This window comes from Manis javanica, chromosome 16, assembly GCF_040802235.1.
Source record: "Manis javanica isolate MJ-LG chromosome 16, MJ_LKY, whole genome shotgun sequence".
In the NCBI taxonomy this organism is placed as follows: domain Eukaryota; kingdom Metazoa; phylum Chordata; class Mammalia; order Pholidota; family Manidae; genus Manis; species Manis javanica.
In genome coordinates, this window is record NC_133171.1 from 70,195,182 (window position 1) to 70,211,168 (window position 15,987).

Below are 15,987 nucleotides of genomic sequence, written 5' to 3' on the forward strand. Positions count from 1 at the left end.
GGCTATTGTAAATAGTGTTGCAATAAACATAGGGGTGCATATGTTTTTTGAATCTGTGATCTTGTTTTCTTAGGGTAAATTCCTAGGAGTGGACTTCCTGGATCAAATAGTATTTCTAGTTTTAGTTTCTTAAGGAATCTCCATGTTGCTTTCCACAATGGTTGAACTAGTTTAGATTCCCACAAACAGGGTAAAAGGGTTTCCCTTTCACTGCATCTTCACTAGCATTTGTTGTTCCTTGTCTTTTGGATATTGGCCATCCTAACTGGTGTGAGGTGTTATCTCATTGTCGTTTTAATTTGCATTTCCCTAATGATTAGGGATGTGGAGCATCTTTTCATGTGCCTGTTGGCCATCTGAATTTCTTCTTTGGAGAACTGTCTGTTCAGATCCTCCATCCATTTTATAATCAGGTTATTTGCTTTTTGGGTGTTAAGGCATTTGAGCTCTTATATATTTGGGATGTTAACCCCTTATTGGATATGTCATTTATAAATATATTCTCCTAAACTGTAGGATGCCGTTTTGTTCTACTGATGGTGTCCTTTGCTATACAGATGATTTTTAGTTTGATGTAATCCCGTCTGTTCATTTTTGCTTTTGTTTCCCTTGCCTGTAAATGTGTTCAGTAAAAAGTTGCTCACAGTTATATTCAAGAGATTTTTGCCTAAGCTTTCTTCTAAGAGTTTTATGGTTTCGTGAACTACATTCAGGTCTTTGATCCATTTTGAGTTTACTTTTGTGTATGTAGTTAGACAATAATCCAGTTTCATTCTCTTACATGTAGCTGCCCAGTTTTGCCAACACCAGTTGTTTCCCATTGTATATCCATGGCTCCTTTATTGTACATTAATTGGCCATATATGTGTGAGTTTATATCCGGGCTCTCTATTCTGTTCCACTGATCTATATGGGTCTGTTCTTGTGCCAGTTCCAAATGTTTTGATTACTGTAGGTTTGTGGTAGAGCTTGAAGTCAGGGAGCATAATCTCCCCAGGTTTATTATTCCTTCTAAGGACTGCTTTGGCTTTTCGGGGTCTTTTGCAGTTCCATATGAATTTTAGAACTATTTGTTCTAGTTGGTTGAAGAATGCTGGCAGTATTTTGATAGGGACTGCACTTAATCTGTAGATTGCTTTAGGCAGGATGGCCATTTTGACAATATTAATTCTTCCTATCCAAGAGCAATGGATATATTTTCATTTATTGGTGCCTTCATTAATTTCTCTCATGAGTGTCTTATAGTTTTCAGAGTATAGGTCTTTCACTGCCTTGGTTAGGTTTATTCTGAGGTATTTTATTCTTTTCGATGCAATTGGAAATGAAGTTTATTTCCTGATTTCTCTTTCTGTTAACTCATTGATAGTACCTCATGCAACACATTTCTCCATATTAATTTTGTATACTGCAACTTTGCTGAATTCAGATATTAGATCTCAGTTTTGGAGTGGATTCTTTAGGGTTATGTCCAATATCACGTCATCTGCAAACAGGGACAGTTTAACTTCTTCCTTGCCAATCTGGATGCCTTTTATTTCTTTATGTTGTCTGATTGTTGTGGCTAGGACCTCTGGTGCTATGTTGAGTAAAAGTGGGGTGAGTGCGCATCCTTGTTTAGTTCCCAATCTTAAAGGAAATGCTTTCAGCTTCTCTCTGTTAAGTATGATGTTGGCTGTGGGTTTGTCATATATGGCCTTCATAATGTTGAGGTACATGCCTGCTATACTCATTTTGTTGAGAGTTTTTATCATGAATGGATGTTGAATTTTGTCAAATGCTTTTTCAGCATCTATGGAGATGATCATGTGGGTTTTTTTTGTCCTTTTTGTTGATGGATTTTCTAATATTGTACCATCATTGCATCCCTGGAATAAATCCTAGTTGATCATGATGGATGATCTTTTTACTGTATTTTTGAATTCAGTTTGCTAATATTTTGTTGAGTATTTTTGCATGTATTTTCATCAGGGATATTGGTCTGTAATTTTCATTTTTTGTGGTACTTTTGCTGGTTTAGGTATTAGAGTAATGCTGGCCTTGTTGCATGAATTTGGGAGTACTCCCTCCTCTTCTACATTTTGGAAAACTATAAGGAGGATGGGTATTAGGTCTTTAGTAAATGTTTGATAAAATTCAGCCATGAAACCATCTTGTCCAGAGGTTTTCTTCTTAGGTAGTTTTTTGATTAACAATTCAATTTCATTGCTGGTAATTGGTCTGTTTAGATTTTCTGTTTCTTCCTGGGTCAGCCTTGGAAGGTTGTATTTTTCTAGAAAGTTGTCCATTTCTTCTAGGTTATCCAGTTTGTTAGCATATAATTTTTCATAGTATTCTCTCATAATTCTTGGTATTTCTGTTGTGTCTGTAGTGATTTTTCTTTTCTCATTTCTGATTCTTTTTGTGTGTGTAGTCTCTCTTTTTTTCTTGATAAGACTGGCTAGGGGTTTATCTATTTTGTTTATTTTCTCGAAGAACCAGCTCCTGTTTTCATTCATTCTATTGTTTTAGTCTTCTCAATTTTATTTATTTCTCTTCTAATCTTGATTATGTCCCTCCTTCTACTGACTTTGGGCCTCGTTTGTTCTTCTATTTCTAGGTTTGTTAATTGTGAGTTTAGAATGTTCATATGGGATTGTTCTTCTTTCCTGAGGTAGGCCTGTATTGCAAAACACTTCCCTCTTAGCACTGCCTTTGCTGCATTGAACAGATTTTGCGGTGTTGAATTATTGTTGTCATTTGTCTCCATATGTTGCTTGATCTCTGTTTTTATCTGGTCATTGATCCATTGATTATTTAGGAGCATGTTATTAAGCATCCATGTGTTTGCAGGCTTTTTGTTTTCTTTGTGGAAATTATTTCTAGTTTCATACCTTGTGGTCTGAGAAACTGGTTGGTACAATTTCAATCTTTTTGAATTTACTGAGGCTCTCTTTGTGGCCTAGTATATGATCTACTGTTGAAAATGTTCCATGTGTTGAGAAGAATGTGTATCCTGTGGCTTTTGGTTGGAGTGTTCTGTAGATGTCCGTTAGGTCCATCTGATCTAATGTGTTGTTCAATGCCTCTCTCTCCTTACTTATTTTCTGTCTGGTTGATCTGTCCTTCGGAGTAAGTGGCATGTTGAAGTCTCCTAAAATGAATGCATTGCATTCTATTTCCCCCTGTAATTCTGTTAGTATTTGTTTCACATATGTAGGTGATCCTGTGTTGGGTGAATAGACATTTATTTTAGTGCTATCCTCTTGTTGGATAGACCCCTTTATCATTACATAATGTCCTTCTTTGTCTCTTGTTACTTTCTTTGTTTTGAAGTCTATTTTGTCTGATACAAGTAATGCAATTCCTGCTTTTTTCTCCCTATTACTTGCATGAAATGTCTTTTTCCAACAGTTTACTTTTAGTCTGTGTATATCTTTGGATTTGAAGTGAATCTCTTGTAGGCAGCACATAGAAGGTTCTTGTTTTTTTATCCATTCAGTGACTCCGTCTTTTGATTGCTGCATTCAGACCATTTACATTTAGGGTGATTATGGGTAGGTATGTACTTATTGCCATTGTGGGATTTACATTTGTGGCTACCAAAGATTCAACGGTATTCCCTTCCTATCTAACAGTCTAATTTAACTCAGTATGCTATTACAGACACAACCTAAAGGTCCTTTTATTTTTCCATTTTCTTCCTCCTCCATTCTTTATATATTAGGTATCATATTCTGTACTTTTTGTCTATCCCTTGATTGACTTTGGGGATAGGTGATGTGATTTTGCATCTGCTTTGTAATTAATTGTTCTACTTTCTTTACTGTGGTTTTATTTCCTCTGGTGACAGTTATTTAGTATTAGGAACACTTCCATCTATAGCAGTCCCTCCAAAATACACTGTAGAGGTGGTTTGTGGTAAGTAAATTCTCTTAGCTTTTGCTTATCTGAAAATTGTTTATTCCCTCCTTCAAATTTAAATGATAATCTTGCCGGGTAGATTATTCTTTGTTCAAAGCCCTTCTGATTGATTGCATTAAATATATCATCCACTCCCTTCTGGCCTGTAAGTTTTCTCTTGAGAAGCCTGATGATAGCCTGATGGGTTTTCCTTCTATGTTACCCTATTTCTCTCTCTAGCTGCTTTTAAAAGACTGTCTTTATCCTTGATCTTTGCATTTTAATTATCATATGTCTTGGTGTTGTCTTCCCTGGGTCCCTTGTGTCCTTGTATTGGGAGATCTGTGCACCTCCATGGCCTGAGACACTATCTCCTTCCCCAGATCGAGGAAGTTTCAGCAATTACCTCCTCAAAGACACTTTCTATCCCTGTTTTTCTTTCTTCTTCTTCTGGTACCCCTATAATGTGAATATCGTTCCATTTGGATTGGTCACAGTTCTCTCAGTATTCTTTCATTCCTAGAGATCCCTTTTTCTCTCTGTGCCTCAGCTTCTTCATATTCCCTTCTCTAATTTCTATTCCATTTACCGTCTCTTCTATTACATGTAATCTTTTAAATTCCTCCATTGTATGTTTCATTTCAGATATGGAATTTCTTAATGATTGAATCTCCATCCTAAATTTGTCCCTGAGTTCTTGAATATTTTTTTGTATCTCCATGAGTATGTTTATGATTTTTATTTTGAACACTTTTTCAGGAAGATTGGTGAGTTCAGTTACACTTGGTCCTTTTTCTGGTGTTTGTGAGATTTTGTTCTGAACCAGGTTCCTTTGATGTTTCATATTTGTATGTGTGCCCTCTAGTGCCCAGAAGCTCTAGTCTCTGGAGCCACTCAGCCCGTGGAGTTATGTTGGAGGTTGCAGGGGAGCAGTGCTGGTGCCTGGGGGGAGGAAAGAGCTGTTTCCTATTTCCCTGATGAAGTGTCTGTCTTCACCGCCAGAATCAGTGGGCCGAGTACATAGGTGAAAGCCTCTATGCTTTGTGTTTGTAGCTGCTGTAGGCGGGACTGCCCTCTGGCTGGCGTGACGCTAGGTCAGGGACTGCCGGTTTGCGAGATGGTGCCAGCAGGCCAGGAGGAAGGTGCAGCAGGCTGTGTATCACATTGGGGGGGCCTTGGAGCTGTGTAGCCACCCAGGGGGATGGAGAACCTGAAGCTCCTAAAAGTTCCCAAACTGCTGGGCACAGCGTGCCCAGACAACCTTGTCCACCTATCCCTTCTCCTGTACAGGAAGCTCTGTGCAATTCCCACCCCTTCAGCAGCCCTCTTGCTGCTACGAAGCCTCTCAGACCATTCACCTTTCCTTTGACCCAGAGCAGCTGGATGTGGATCCCTCCACAATCCACAAATGGCTGGAATCTCAGTCTCTCCAAGTATTCTACCTGGCTTAGCTTTCCAACCCCACTAATCTCCAGAGCACCATGCAATGTAAGTTTGTGCTCCCAAAGCAGATCTCCAGGGCTGAGTGTTCAGCAGTCCTAGGCTTACACCCCCTCCCCGCTGTTTCTGTTCCTCCCATGAGGAAGCTGGGGTTGGGGAAGGGGTTGGCTTCTGCTCAATCAAGGCTTTGTTATGTTGTCCTGTTTTGTGAGGTCTGCTCTGTTCTCCAGGTGTATGTAGTCTGGTGCAGCCTTCTTTCTTGTTGCTCTTGTAGGATTAGTTGCATTAAGTATATTTTCATATTATATGTGGTTTTGGGAGGAGTTCTGTTTCACCTCTCACACTGTCATCTTTAATCCCTCATCTAATCTGCTTTTAAATCCTTTCATTGTATATTTCATTTGATACTGTATGTTTCAACTTTCTATCTCTTTCCTGAAGTCCTCCTTGAGGTTTTGAATATTTTTCTATAGCTCTATGAGCATGTTTATTAATTTTATTTTGAAATATTTATCAAGAAGATTGGTTATTTTAGTTTCACTTAGCCCTCTTTGTGGTGTTTGAAGGATTTTCATTTGTATACGATTCTTTCACCATTTCATATTTGTAATGATTACTATGGAATAACTTTGTGTAGGAGGTGCACTCTAGTGCCCAGAAGCTGTACTCTCTGGAGTTGCCCAGTTCCTGAGCGATGGCAGGGGACACAGGCTAGCAGCACTGGTGCCTACTGGGAAGAAAGAGTTCTTTCCTGCTTCCTGGCTGAAGTTCCTGCCTCCACTGCCAGGTCGAGTGGAACAAGTGTGCAGTAGAGGCACCTCTGTGTTATGTTCTTGTAGGTGCCATAGGTGCGGCTGCCCTCTGGCTGGCCTGGTGCAATTGTGGGGGCAGCAGGATTGCCAACTGGTGCCAGCCAGGAGGAAGGATCCCCAGGCTGTGTATTGCAGTGAGGGGCCTCAGCATTGCATTGCCAGCCAAGGGATGTAGAGCCTGAAGCTCCTGAGAGTTCCCAACGACCTGGGTTGAGTGTGCTGTGATGATTTTTGTCCACCTTTCCTTTCTCCTGAGCAGCAAGCTCTGTGTAATCCTTGCACCTTTAGCAGCTCTATCAGTATTGGGAAGTCTTTCAAAGTACCCAACTTTCTTTTTTCCCAGTGTGGCCAGTTTGGGTATCTGTTCTCCACAAGTGGCTGGAAGCTAACTAAGTCTTTCCAAGTATTCTGCCTGTGTTTGCTTTTCAATCCCAGTAATCTCTAGAGAACCATGTAATGTGGGTATGTGCTTCTGGAGCAGATCTGCAGGGATGGGCATTTAGCAGTCCTGGGCTTCTACTCCCTCCCCACTCCATTTCTCTTCTTCCCACCTGTGAGCTGGGGTGGGGGAGGGCTTGTGACCCACCAGATTACAGCTTTACTACTACCCTTTTCTGTGAGGTCCTCTCTTTCCCCCAGATGTAGGCCATCTGTGGCAGTCTTCTTTCCAGTCTCTCTTTCAGGATTAGTTGTATATGCTGTACTTTCATGTTATATGTGGTTGGGAGGAGGTTTCTGCCTCACTTCTCATGCCGCCATCTTTTTCTGCCTCTTCACTGTGGTTTTAATTTGCATTTTTTTGATGACGAATGATATTGAGCATATTTTCACATGTGTATTGGCAACCATACATCTTTTATGAGATGTACAAGTCTTTTATCCAGTTTTTAAATCTGGCTGTTCATTTTATTAATTTGTAGTATTTTTATATGTTCTGCATATCAATCCTTAATACAATGTCTGCATACGGCAAACTTTTTTCCCAGCCTGTCACCTATATATTTATTTTCTTATTATTGTCTTTTGATGAATAAGCATTTTAAATGTCGATGAAATCTAATTTGTAAATTGTTTTTTTTATGGTTAATGTTTTTTATGTACTGTCCAAGAAAATCTGTGCCTAGCCTAAGGTCACAGAGATATTCTATGTTTCTTCTACAAGTCATGCTTCTGGGTTTTATGCTTACATAACTTTTAAATTAATTTTGTGGAGGGTGTAAGATGGGATTGAAGTTTATTTTATCCCATATGGCTACTTAGTTGCTCAAGCATCATTTATCCATTTAAATGTCGTGGTTCTACTGAAGTTTTAAATGTCAGGGGGAAGATTTTTATTTGGAAGAAGTTTACACTAGGTGTAGTGAGGAGGCTGCCCTGGGTATAGGAGAGAGGGCAAAGGGGATCAAATAGTAAGGGCTTACTTCAGTTTAGGGAAGAGGCCATGGTTGCTTTGACTAGTACAGAGGAGACATTAAAAAGGACTGATTACAGAGATATCAATGAAGTGAAATGTGATTAGAACAGACACGGCAAGTGTCAATAGTGAAATGTTAGGATTCTGGTCCACATGCCAGGGTAGATGTTGAGCCACATGCTGTCACTGGAAACAATGAGAAAGGTACAAGAGCTGTGGGAGGGACGCCCCTGAGGATGTGCCAGGTGGGTACACAGAATGAAGCCCCTGGCAAGTCCAAACATGGCATATAGACTTTTGTGAAGGGTTGGCATAGCTGAGAGAGCCCAGGGAGAATGCAGAGGAAGAAGAGAAGAGAAGAGTGCCAGGGCTAAACCTCTGGGACCTCTCCCATTTGATGGCCACAGAGGATGGAGCTGTAGAGGAGATCAGGAGAGCTACCAGGGACAGGAAAAGTAGGGGTAAGTTGTGCCACTGAAGACTCAGGAAGATGGAGGATTGAGACAAAGGGAAAGTCAGATTAGGCCTGAAAGACATCCCTTAATTTAAGGACACAAAAGTCAGTAGGGACCTGAGCTAAATTTAGAAGCCACATGGGAATGAGCTCAAGGGCAAGTTTCAAAGAAAAAATTCAAAGGACATGTCTGCTTTGTAGTAGAGCTTTAGATTGTTATATTTGGGAAACTAAGAAACAAAGAGCTATATTTGATTTCAGCAGTGTTTTTACATCATAAATTTGTTCCTTATTACCTTTTCCCCCATGTTTCCACCAGGACCAAACAGCATCATAAATAGCATTTTCAAAAACCATATGAGCAATAAAACCTATCCCAACAAATTTATGTGCTAGCAGACATGATGCCACTGGAAGCAGTAAAAAGAAGACATACTGCTAAAAATGCAATGAGGGAATTGGACTTAGGACTGAGACAACTGCAAAATAAACTGAAGACAAGAATTAAGAATTTGGAGGAAATAACAGATAACCATCTCAGTAGACTGGACATTTATTTTCCATAACTATAATTTATTTTAAAGAAAATATACCAATTGAAATAAAAATATTCAGAGATATTAGCAAAGGAAATGTAAAACAAGGCCTCAATAGTTTAAAAAGGATATGTATTTTCTAGGAAAAACTGATAAAGAATGGGAGGGTATCCATGGTCTTCTTGGGAAAAGAAATGATCTCATAAAGGGGCTAAAAAACAAAAGTAATGGTAGCCTCAAATTTCTCTCCAATAACATTCAGTGCTAGAAGATAATAGAGCACTACTAATGAGACTTGATGGAACAGAGGCTTGAGGGGTGTCAGGAAATTCATGCTAACTTCCTTGTCTTTCATGGGGGCAGTCAATAGATACTATCCAAAGGAAATAATACAAGACAGAGCTAACTGAAATGTACCATGAAAGCTATAAAAGTATTACTAAAAGCAGTAAAAAATCTTTTTTCCAAACTATGAGAAGAAAGATACATAAAACAAAGGAATACATAGACTATGAAGTAAAAAACAATTACAGAAGTGTAAATAGCACATAAGAGGCCAAAACTAAAATGTTAACATATCTGTCATATGCATAAATATAAACAGGTAAATGTACCTTTACAAGAAAACTCAGACTGGGTCAAAGGGGGAAAATCTAACAATGTACTTTATGAGAAACAGTACATTAAAAATAACTCAGAAAGGTATAAAGTTAAAAGGATTAAAAGGACGGGTGAAGATTTGCCAGAGAAGTGCAAACAGTACTGAACAAATTATGGTATTAATACTCAACAAGGTTGATTTCAGGGTCATCTTCAATTTCCCCCTTTCCCCGTCCCATCTGATCAGCTCTTAGATTTCTCCACCTAGTCTTTTTCTAGTCTCTTTTTTATACAAGTAAAAAGCCATCTGTTGTCTCCACTTTATTTTACAAATTTTTAATGAAAATTAAAGAAAATGACTCCTGCATCTACCATGCCAACAAACAGTAACAACCACCATCTATCAAGTGCCTGCTCTGTGCCATGCCCCTCATTATCTCATGCCACCATCTCAACCATCCAGACTGTCTGAGAAAGCACTGCCTTCCCCAGTCAGGAAGCAAAGGTCACCCACAGGTAATAAGGAATGAAACCAGGATTTAAACTCAAGCTGACGTGAGTCCTAAGCCTAAGCCCCCTACACAAGGTTCCCCTTGCAGATCCAACAACTTCCACTTTCTATGTTCCCGTCCTCCCAGGCCCAGGGGCATCCATAGTTTCCAGTTGAAATCACAGTACTGACATAATTTTCACTGTTTCTTATTATGTCCTAAGCATTTTTTTTCTATTGTCAGTCTTTAAAACCATAATTTTTGATGCTTGTGCAATACAGTCTACTGGATATTCTATAACTTGCTTTTTTTATTCTATTATGGCAACATATTTGGAATGTTTTAATATTTTCACAATTGTAAGTAGTACTACAAAGATGATCTTTCTTGCATAAGACCTTCCCCTTTTCTTGGATAATTTCTCTAATATAAATTCCCCTTAAGTAGGATTTCTGTGCCAAAGAAAATGAACATTTTATACATTGTCAAATGCCCTTTTCCTTAGCTATTTACACTTTTTGGTACCATTTACACTGCTGTCAACAAGAATCAGAGGGATTAATCCTACCATAAACTTGTCAAAATTGGGAATAATTAAAAATTTTTGCTAACTCAAGTAACTACAAAATGGTATCTCATCATTTTGATTTGTATTTATGATTAATAAGGTTGCATTTTTCCTTGTTTCAAACAGGGACTGTCTATGTAAACTATTTTACTCGTCGATTTATCTAGTTGGTCTTAGAACTTTTCTTACCAATCTGTGTCTGCTTTTTACATGATAAAGATATCAATTCTGTATCTTATATGTTTTAAGAATTAAAGTACCTTATACTGAAAAAGATCTGAGTTATTTATTCAATTTCCTATATTACTGATAATCCCCCCCAAACAAAAATTTAAGAATTAAAAAAAATCCAAAAAGTCTTACCTGTTAAAACAGTTATGCTTGAATCATCCTTGCTTGCAGATTTAAGTGCCAGCATGATTTCCTGATACATCTAAGTGAGAGGGGAAGAAGAGCAAATAGAAACAAGTCTGAAAATGGTCACCACTGCCCAGTGGATTCACTACATTCAGTCTTGCCATCCTACTCTTTGCAAAGGACCAAACATTTATGCTGGTTGTATTTACATAACCAAAAAGGCAACCTGGCACATTTGAAAGGATTTTCATTCCTTTTACAATGACTTGGTGTGTATTACATAACAAGAGCTACAGTAGATGCTGGGAGATATATTGTCACGTTTTTCAAAAGTGAGAAGTAAGACACAGTCCTTGAGCTTCCAGAATCAAGAGAGGGGAATAGCTCTAAAGTGGGTGGAAAGAACACACAGCAGGAAGCTCAGAGGAGACTCTGAGGCTTATGGAGTGTGGGTAAGAGGGGAAGTGGCCAGAGAAAGATTTCCACAAAGCAGTTTTTCACATGGGTCCTCAAGAAAGCACAAGTGTCCCAGAAGAGATTAAAGATGGCAGTGTGAGAGGTGAAATGAAAATATAATTAATACAACTAATCCTGAAAGAGCAACAGGAAAGAAGGCTGTACCAGACTACATACACATGGAGAAAAGAACAGACCTCATGGAACAGGCTAATGTAACAAAGCTGTGATCTGGTGGGACCCAAGCCCTTTCCCAACCCTAGCTCACCGGCAGGAGGAAGAGAAACAGAGCAGGGAGTGAGTGGAGGCCTAGGACTGCTGAACACCCAGCCCAGGAGATCTGCTCTGGGAGCACGAACCTACATTACACGGTGCACTGGAGATTAGTGGGGTTGGAAAGCTAAGTCAGGCAGAATACTTGGAGAGACTGAGATTCCAACTGCTTGCAGAAAACAGAAATTCACATCTGGCTACTCTGGGACAAAAGAAAGGGGGGCAGTTTGAGAGACTTCCTAACAGGAAGAGGGCTGCTAAAAGGGCAAGGATTGCACAGAGTTTAATGCTCAGGAGAAAGGACAGGTGGACAAAGAGTCCCAGTGCACTCTTACTAGAAGGTTGGGAATTTTCAGGAGCTTCAGGAGCTCCATCCCCCTGGCTGGCTACAGAGCTCCAAGGGCCCCCGCCATGATACGCAGCCTGCTGCGCCTTCCTCCCAGCTGGCCTGCACCTGGCTCACAAACCAGTAGTCCCTGCCCTGGTGTCAGGTCAGACAGAGGGAGGCCACGCCTATGGCAGCTACAAATGCAAAGCACAGAAGCTTACACATGTGTGCTTGGCCCACTGGATCTGGCAGTGGAGACAGGCATAGCAGCCGGGAAGCAGGAAACAGCTCCTTACTCGCTGCGGCAAAAGCGCTGCTCCCCTGTGACGCCCAACATAGCTCTACGGGCTGAGCAGCTTCAGAGAACAGAGCTTCTGGGCACTAGAGGGCACACATACAAATATGAAACATCGAAGAAACCTGGTTCAAACCAAAATCCCACAAACACCAGAAAAAGGATCAAGCGAAAGTGAACTCACCAATCTTCCTGACAGGTTTCAAAATAAAAATCATAAACATGCTCATGGAGCTACAGAAAAATATTCAAGACCTAAGGGAGGAACTCAACAATGATACAAACACTGAAAAAATACACTATTCAAAATGAAACATACAATGGAGGGACTTAAAAGCATATTAGATGAAGTAGAGGAGATAACAAATGAAATATAATTAGAGAACAGGAATAAAAAGAAGCAGAGGCAATAAAATACCTATGAATAAACTTAACCAAAGAAGTGAAAGACCTATACTCTTAAAACTACAAGACACTCTTAAGAGAAATTAAACAGGACACTAACAAGTAGAAACTCATCCCATGCTCTTGGCTAGGAAGAATTAATATTGTCAAAATGGCCATCCTGCCCAAAGCAATCTACAGATTCGATGTAATGCCTATCAAAATACCAACAGCATTCTTCAATGAACTGAAACAAATAGTTTTAAAATTCATATGGAACCACAAAAGACCATGAATAGCCAAAGCAATCCTGAGAAGGAAGAATAAAGTGTGGGGGATCTCACTTCCCAACTTTAAGCTCCACTACAAAGCCACAGTAATCAGGACAATTTGGTACTGGCACAAGAACAGAGCCACAGACACAGTGGAACAGAATAGAGAGTCCAGATATTAACCCAAACATACATGGTCAATTAATATATGATAAAGAAGCCATGGACATACAATGGGGAAATGACAGCCTCTTCAGCAGCTGGTGTTGGCAAAACTGGACAGTTACATATAAGAGAATGAAACTGGATCATTGTCTAACCCCATACACAAAAGTAAATTCAAAATGGATCAAAGACCTGAATGTAAGTCATGAAACCATAAAACTCTTAGGAAAAAACATAGGCAAAAATCTCTCAGACATAAACATGAGCGACTTCTTCATGAACGTATCTCCCCGGGCAAGGGAAACAAAAGCAAAACTGAACAAGTGGGACTATATCAAGCTGAAAAGCTTCTGTACAGCAAAGGACACTATCAATAGAACAAAAAGGTATCCTACAGTATGGGAGAATATATTTATAAATGACAGATCCGATAAAGGGTTGACATCCAAAATATATAAAGAGCTCACATACTTCAACAAACATAAAGGAAATAATCCAATTAAAAAATGGGCAGAGGAGCTGAATAGACACTTCTCCAAAGAAGAAATTCAGATGGCCAACAGACACATGAAAAGATGTTCCACATTGCTAGTCATCAGAGAAATGCAAATTAAAACCACAATGAGAAATCACCTCACACCAGTAAGGATTGCCACCATCCAAAAGACAAACAACACATGTTGGCGAGGTTGTGGAGAAAGGGGAACCCTCTACACTGCTGGTGGGAATGTAAATTAGTTCAACCATTGTGGAAAGCAGTATGGAGGTTCCTCAAAAAACTCAAAATAGAAATACCATTTGACCTATGAATTCCACTTCTAGGAATTTACCCTAAGAATGCAGCAGCCCAGTTTGAAAAAGACATATGCACCCCTATGTTTAATGCAGCACTATTTACAATAGCCAAGAAATGGAAGCAACTTAAGTGTCCATCAGTAGATGAATGGATAAAGAAGATGTGGTACATATACCCAATGGAATATTATTCAGCCATAAGAAGAAAACAAATCCTACCATTTGCAACAACATGGATGGAGCTAGAGAATATTATGCTCAGTGAAATAAGCCAGGTGGAGAAAGACAAGTATCAAATGATTTCACTCATATGTGAACTATGAGAACAAAGAAAAAACTGAAGGAACAAAACAGCAGCAGACTCACAGAACCTAAGAATGGACTAACAGTTACCAAAGGGAAAAGGACTGGGGAGGATGTGTGGGAAGGGAAGGATAAGGGGGGGGAAAGAAAGGGGATAGTATGATTAGCATGTATAATTTGGGGGGCACGGGGAGGGCTGTACAACACAGAGAAGACATTTAGTGATTCTACAACATCTTACTATGCTGATGGACAGTGACTGTAATGGGGTATGTGGGGGGTACTTGGTGATGGGAGGAGTCTAGTAAACATAATGTTCCTCTTGTAATTGCAGATTAATGATACCAAAAAAAAAAAATAGAAAAAAAAAAGAAGCAGAGGCACAGAGAGAAAAAAGGATCTCTAGGAATGAAAGAATATTGAGGAACTGTGACCAATCCAAATGGAACAATCAATATTCACATTATAGGGGTACCAGAAGAAGAAGAGAGAAAAAAGGTACAGAAAGTATCTTTGAGGAGGTAATTGCTGAAACCTTCCCCAATCTGGAGAAAGAGATAGTCTCTCAGTCCATGGAGGTGCACAGATCTCACAACACAAGGGACCCAAGGCAGATAACACCAAGACATATAATAATTAAAATGGATGGCAAAGATCACGGATAAGGACAGACTATCAAAAGCAGCCAGAGAGAGAAAAAAGAGCACATGCAAAGGAAAACCCATCAGGTTATCATCAGACTTCTCAACAGAAACCTTAGAGGCCAGAAGGGAGTGGCATGATGTATTTAATGCAATGAAGCAGAAGGGCTTTGAACAAAGAATAATCTACCCGGCATGATTACCATTTAAATTTGAAGGAGGGATTAAACAATTTCCACATACGTAAAAGCTGAGAGAATTTACCTACCACAAAACACTTCTACAGTGTATTTTGGAGGGACTGCTATAGATGGAGGTGTTCCTAAGGCTAAATAGCTGTCACCAGAGGAAATACCACCACAGTAAAGAAAGTAGAACAACTAATTACCAAGCAGATGCAAAATTAAATCAATTACCCCCAAAGTTAGTCAAGGGATAGACAAAGAGTACAGAATATGATACCTAATATATGAAGAATATAGGAGGAAGAAAAAGGAGGAAAAAAAAGAACCTTTAAATTGGGTTTCTAATAGCATAGTAAGGGAGCTAAGTTAGACTGTTAGATAGCAAAGAAGTTACCCTTGAACCTATGGTAACCACAAATCTAAAGCCTGCACTGGCAATATGTACATACCTATCGATAATCACCTTAAATGTAAATGGTCTGAATGTACCAATCAAAAGACATATAGTCACTGAATGGATACATAAAAAACAAGATCCATCTATATGCTACCTACAAGAGACTCACATCAAACCCAAAGACATACACAGACTAAAAGTGAAGTGATATAAAAATATATCTCATGCAACTAATAGGGAGAAAAAAGCAGGAGTTGCAGTACTTGTATCAGATGAAATAGACTTCAAAACAAAGAAAGTAAAAAGAGACAAAGAAGGACATTACATAATGATAAAGGAGTCAGTCCAACAAGAGGATATAACCATTATAAATATCTATGCATCCAACACAGGATCACCTATATATGTGAAACAAATACTAACAGAATTACAGGGGAAAATAGAATGCAATGCATTCATTTCAGGAGACTTCAACACTCTACCCACTCCAAAGGACAGATCAACCAGAGGAAAATAAGTAAGGGCACAGAGGCACTGAACAACACATTAGAACAGATGGACCTAACAGACATCTGCAGAACACTCCACCCAAAAGCAGCAGGATACACATTCTTGTCAAGTGCACATGTAACATTTTCAAGAATAGATCACATACTAGGCCACAAAAACTCAGTACACTCGGAAAAACTGAGATTGTAACAACCAGCTTCTCAGATCACAAAGGTATGAAACTAGAAATTAATTACTATGAAAAATTATATGCTAACAAACTGCATAACCTAGAAGAAATGGACAACTTTCTAGAAAAATACAACCTTCCAAGACTGACCCAGGAAAAAACAGAAAATCTGAACAAACCAATTATCACTAATGAAATTGAACTGGTAATGAAAAAGTTACCTAAGAACAAAATGCCTAGACAAGAAGGTTTCACTGCTGAAT

General features: G+C 39.2%; 1 protein-coding gene across 3 annotated transcripts in view; it reads right to left on the reverse strand.

Moving 5' to 3' along the window:
* Window positions 1-15,987, reverse strand: part of LOC140846911 (enoyl-CoA delta isomerase 2-like) — a 79,751-nt gene that overhangs the window by 54,607 nt on the left and 9,157 nt on the right. For all 3 annotated transcript variants that reach the window (XM_073225171.1, XM_073225172.1, XM_073225170.1), the window contains exon 3: window positions 10,558-10,627. In XM_073225171.1, coding sequence (XP_073081272.1) covers window positions 10,558-10,627 — 70 coding nt within the window. The remainder of the gene's footprint in view (window positions 1-10,557; window positions 10,628-15,987) is intronic.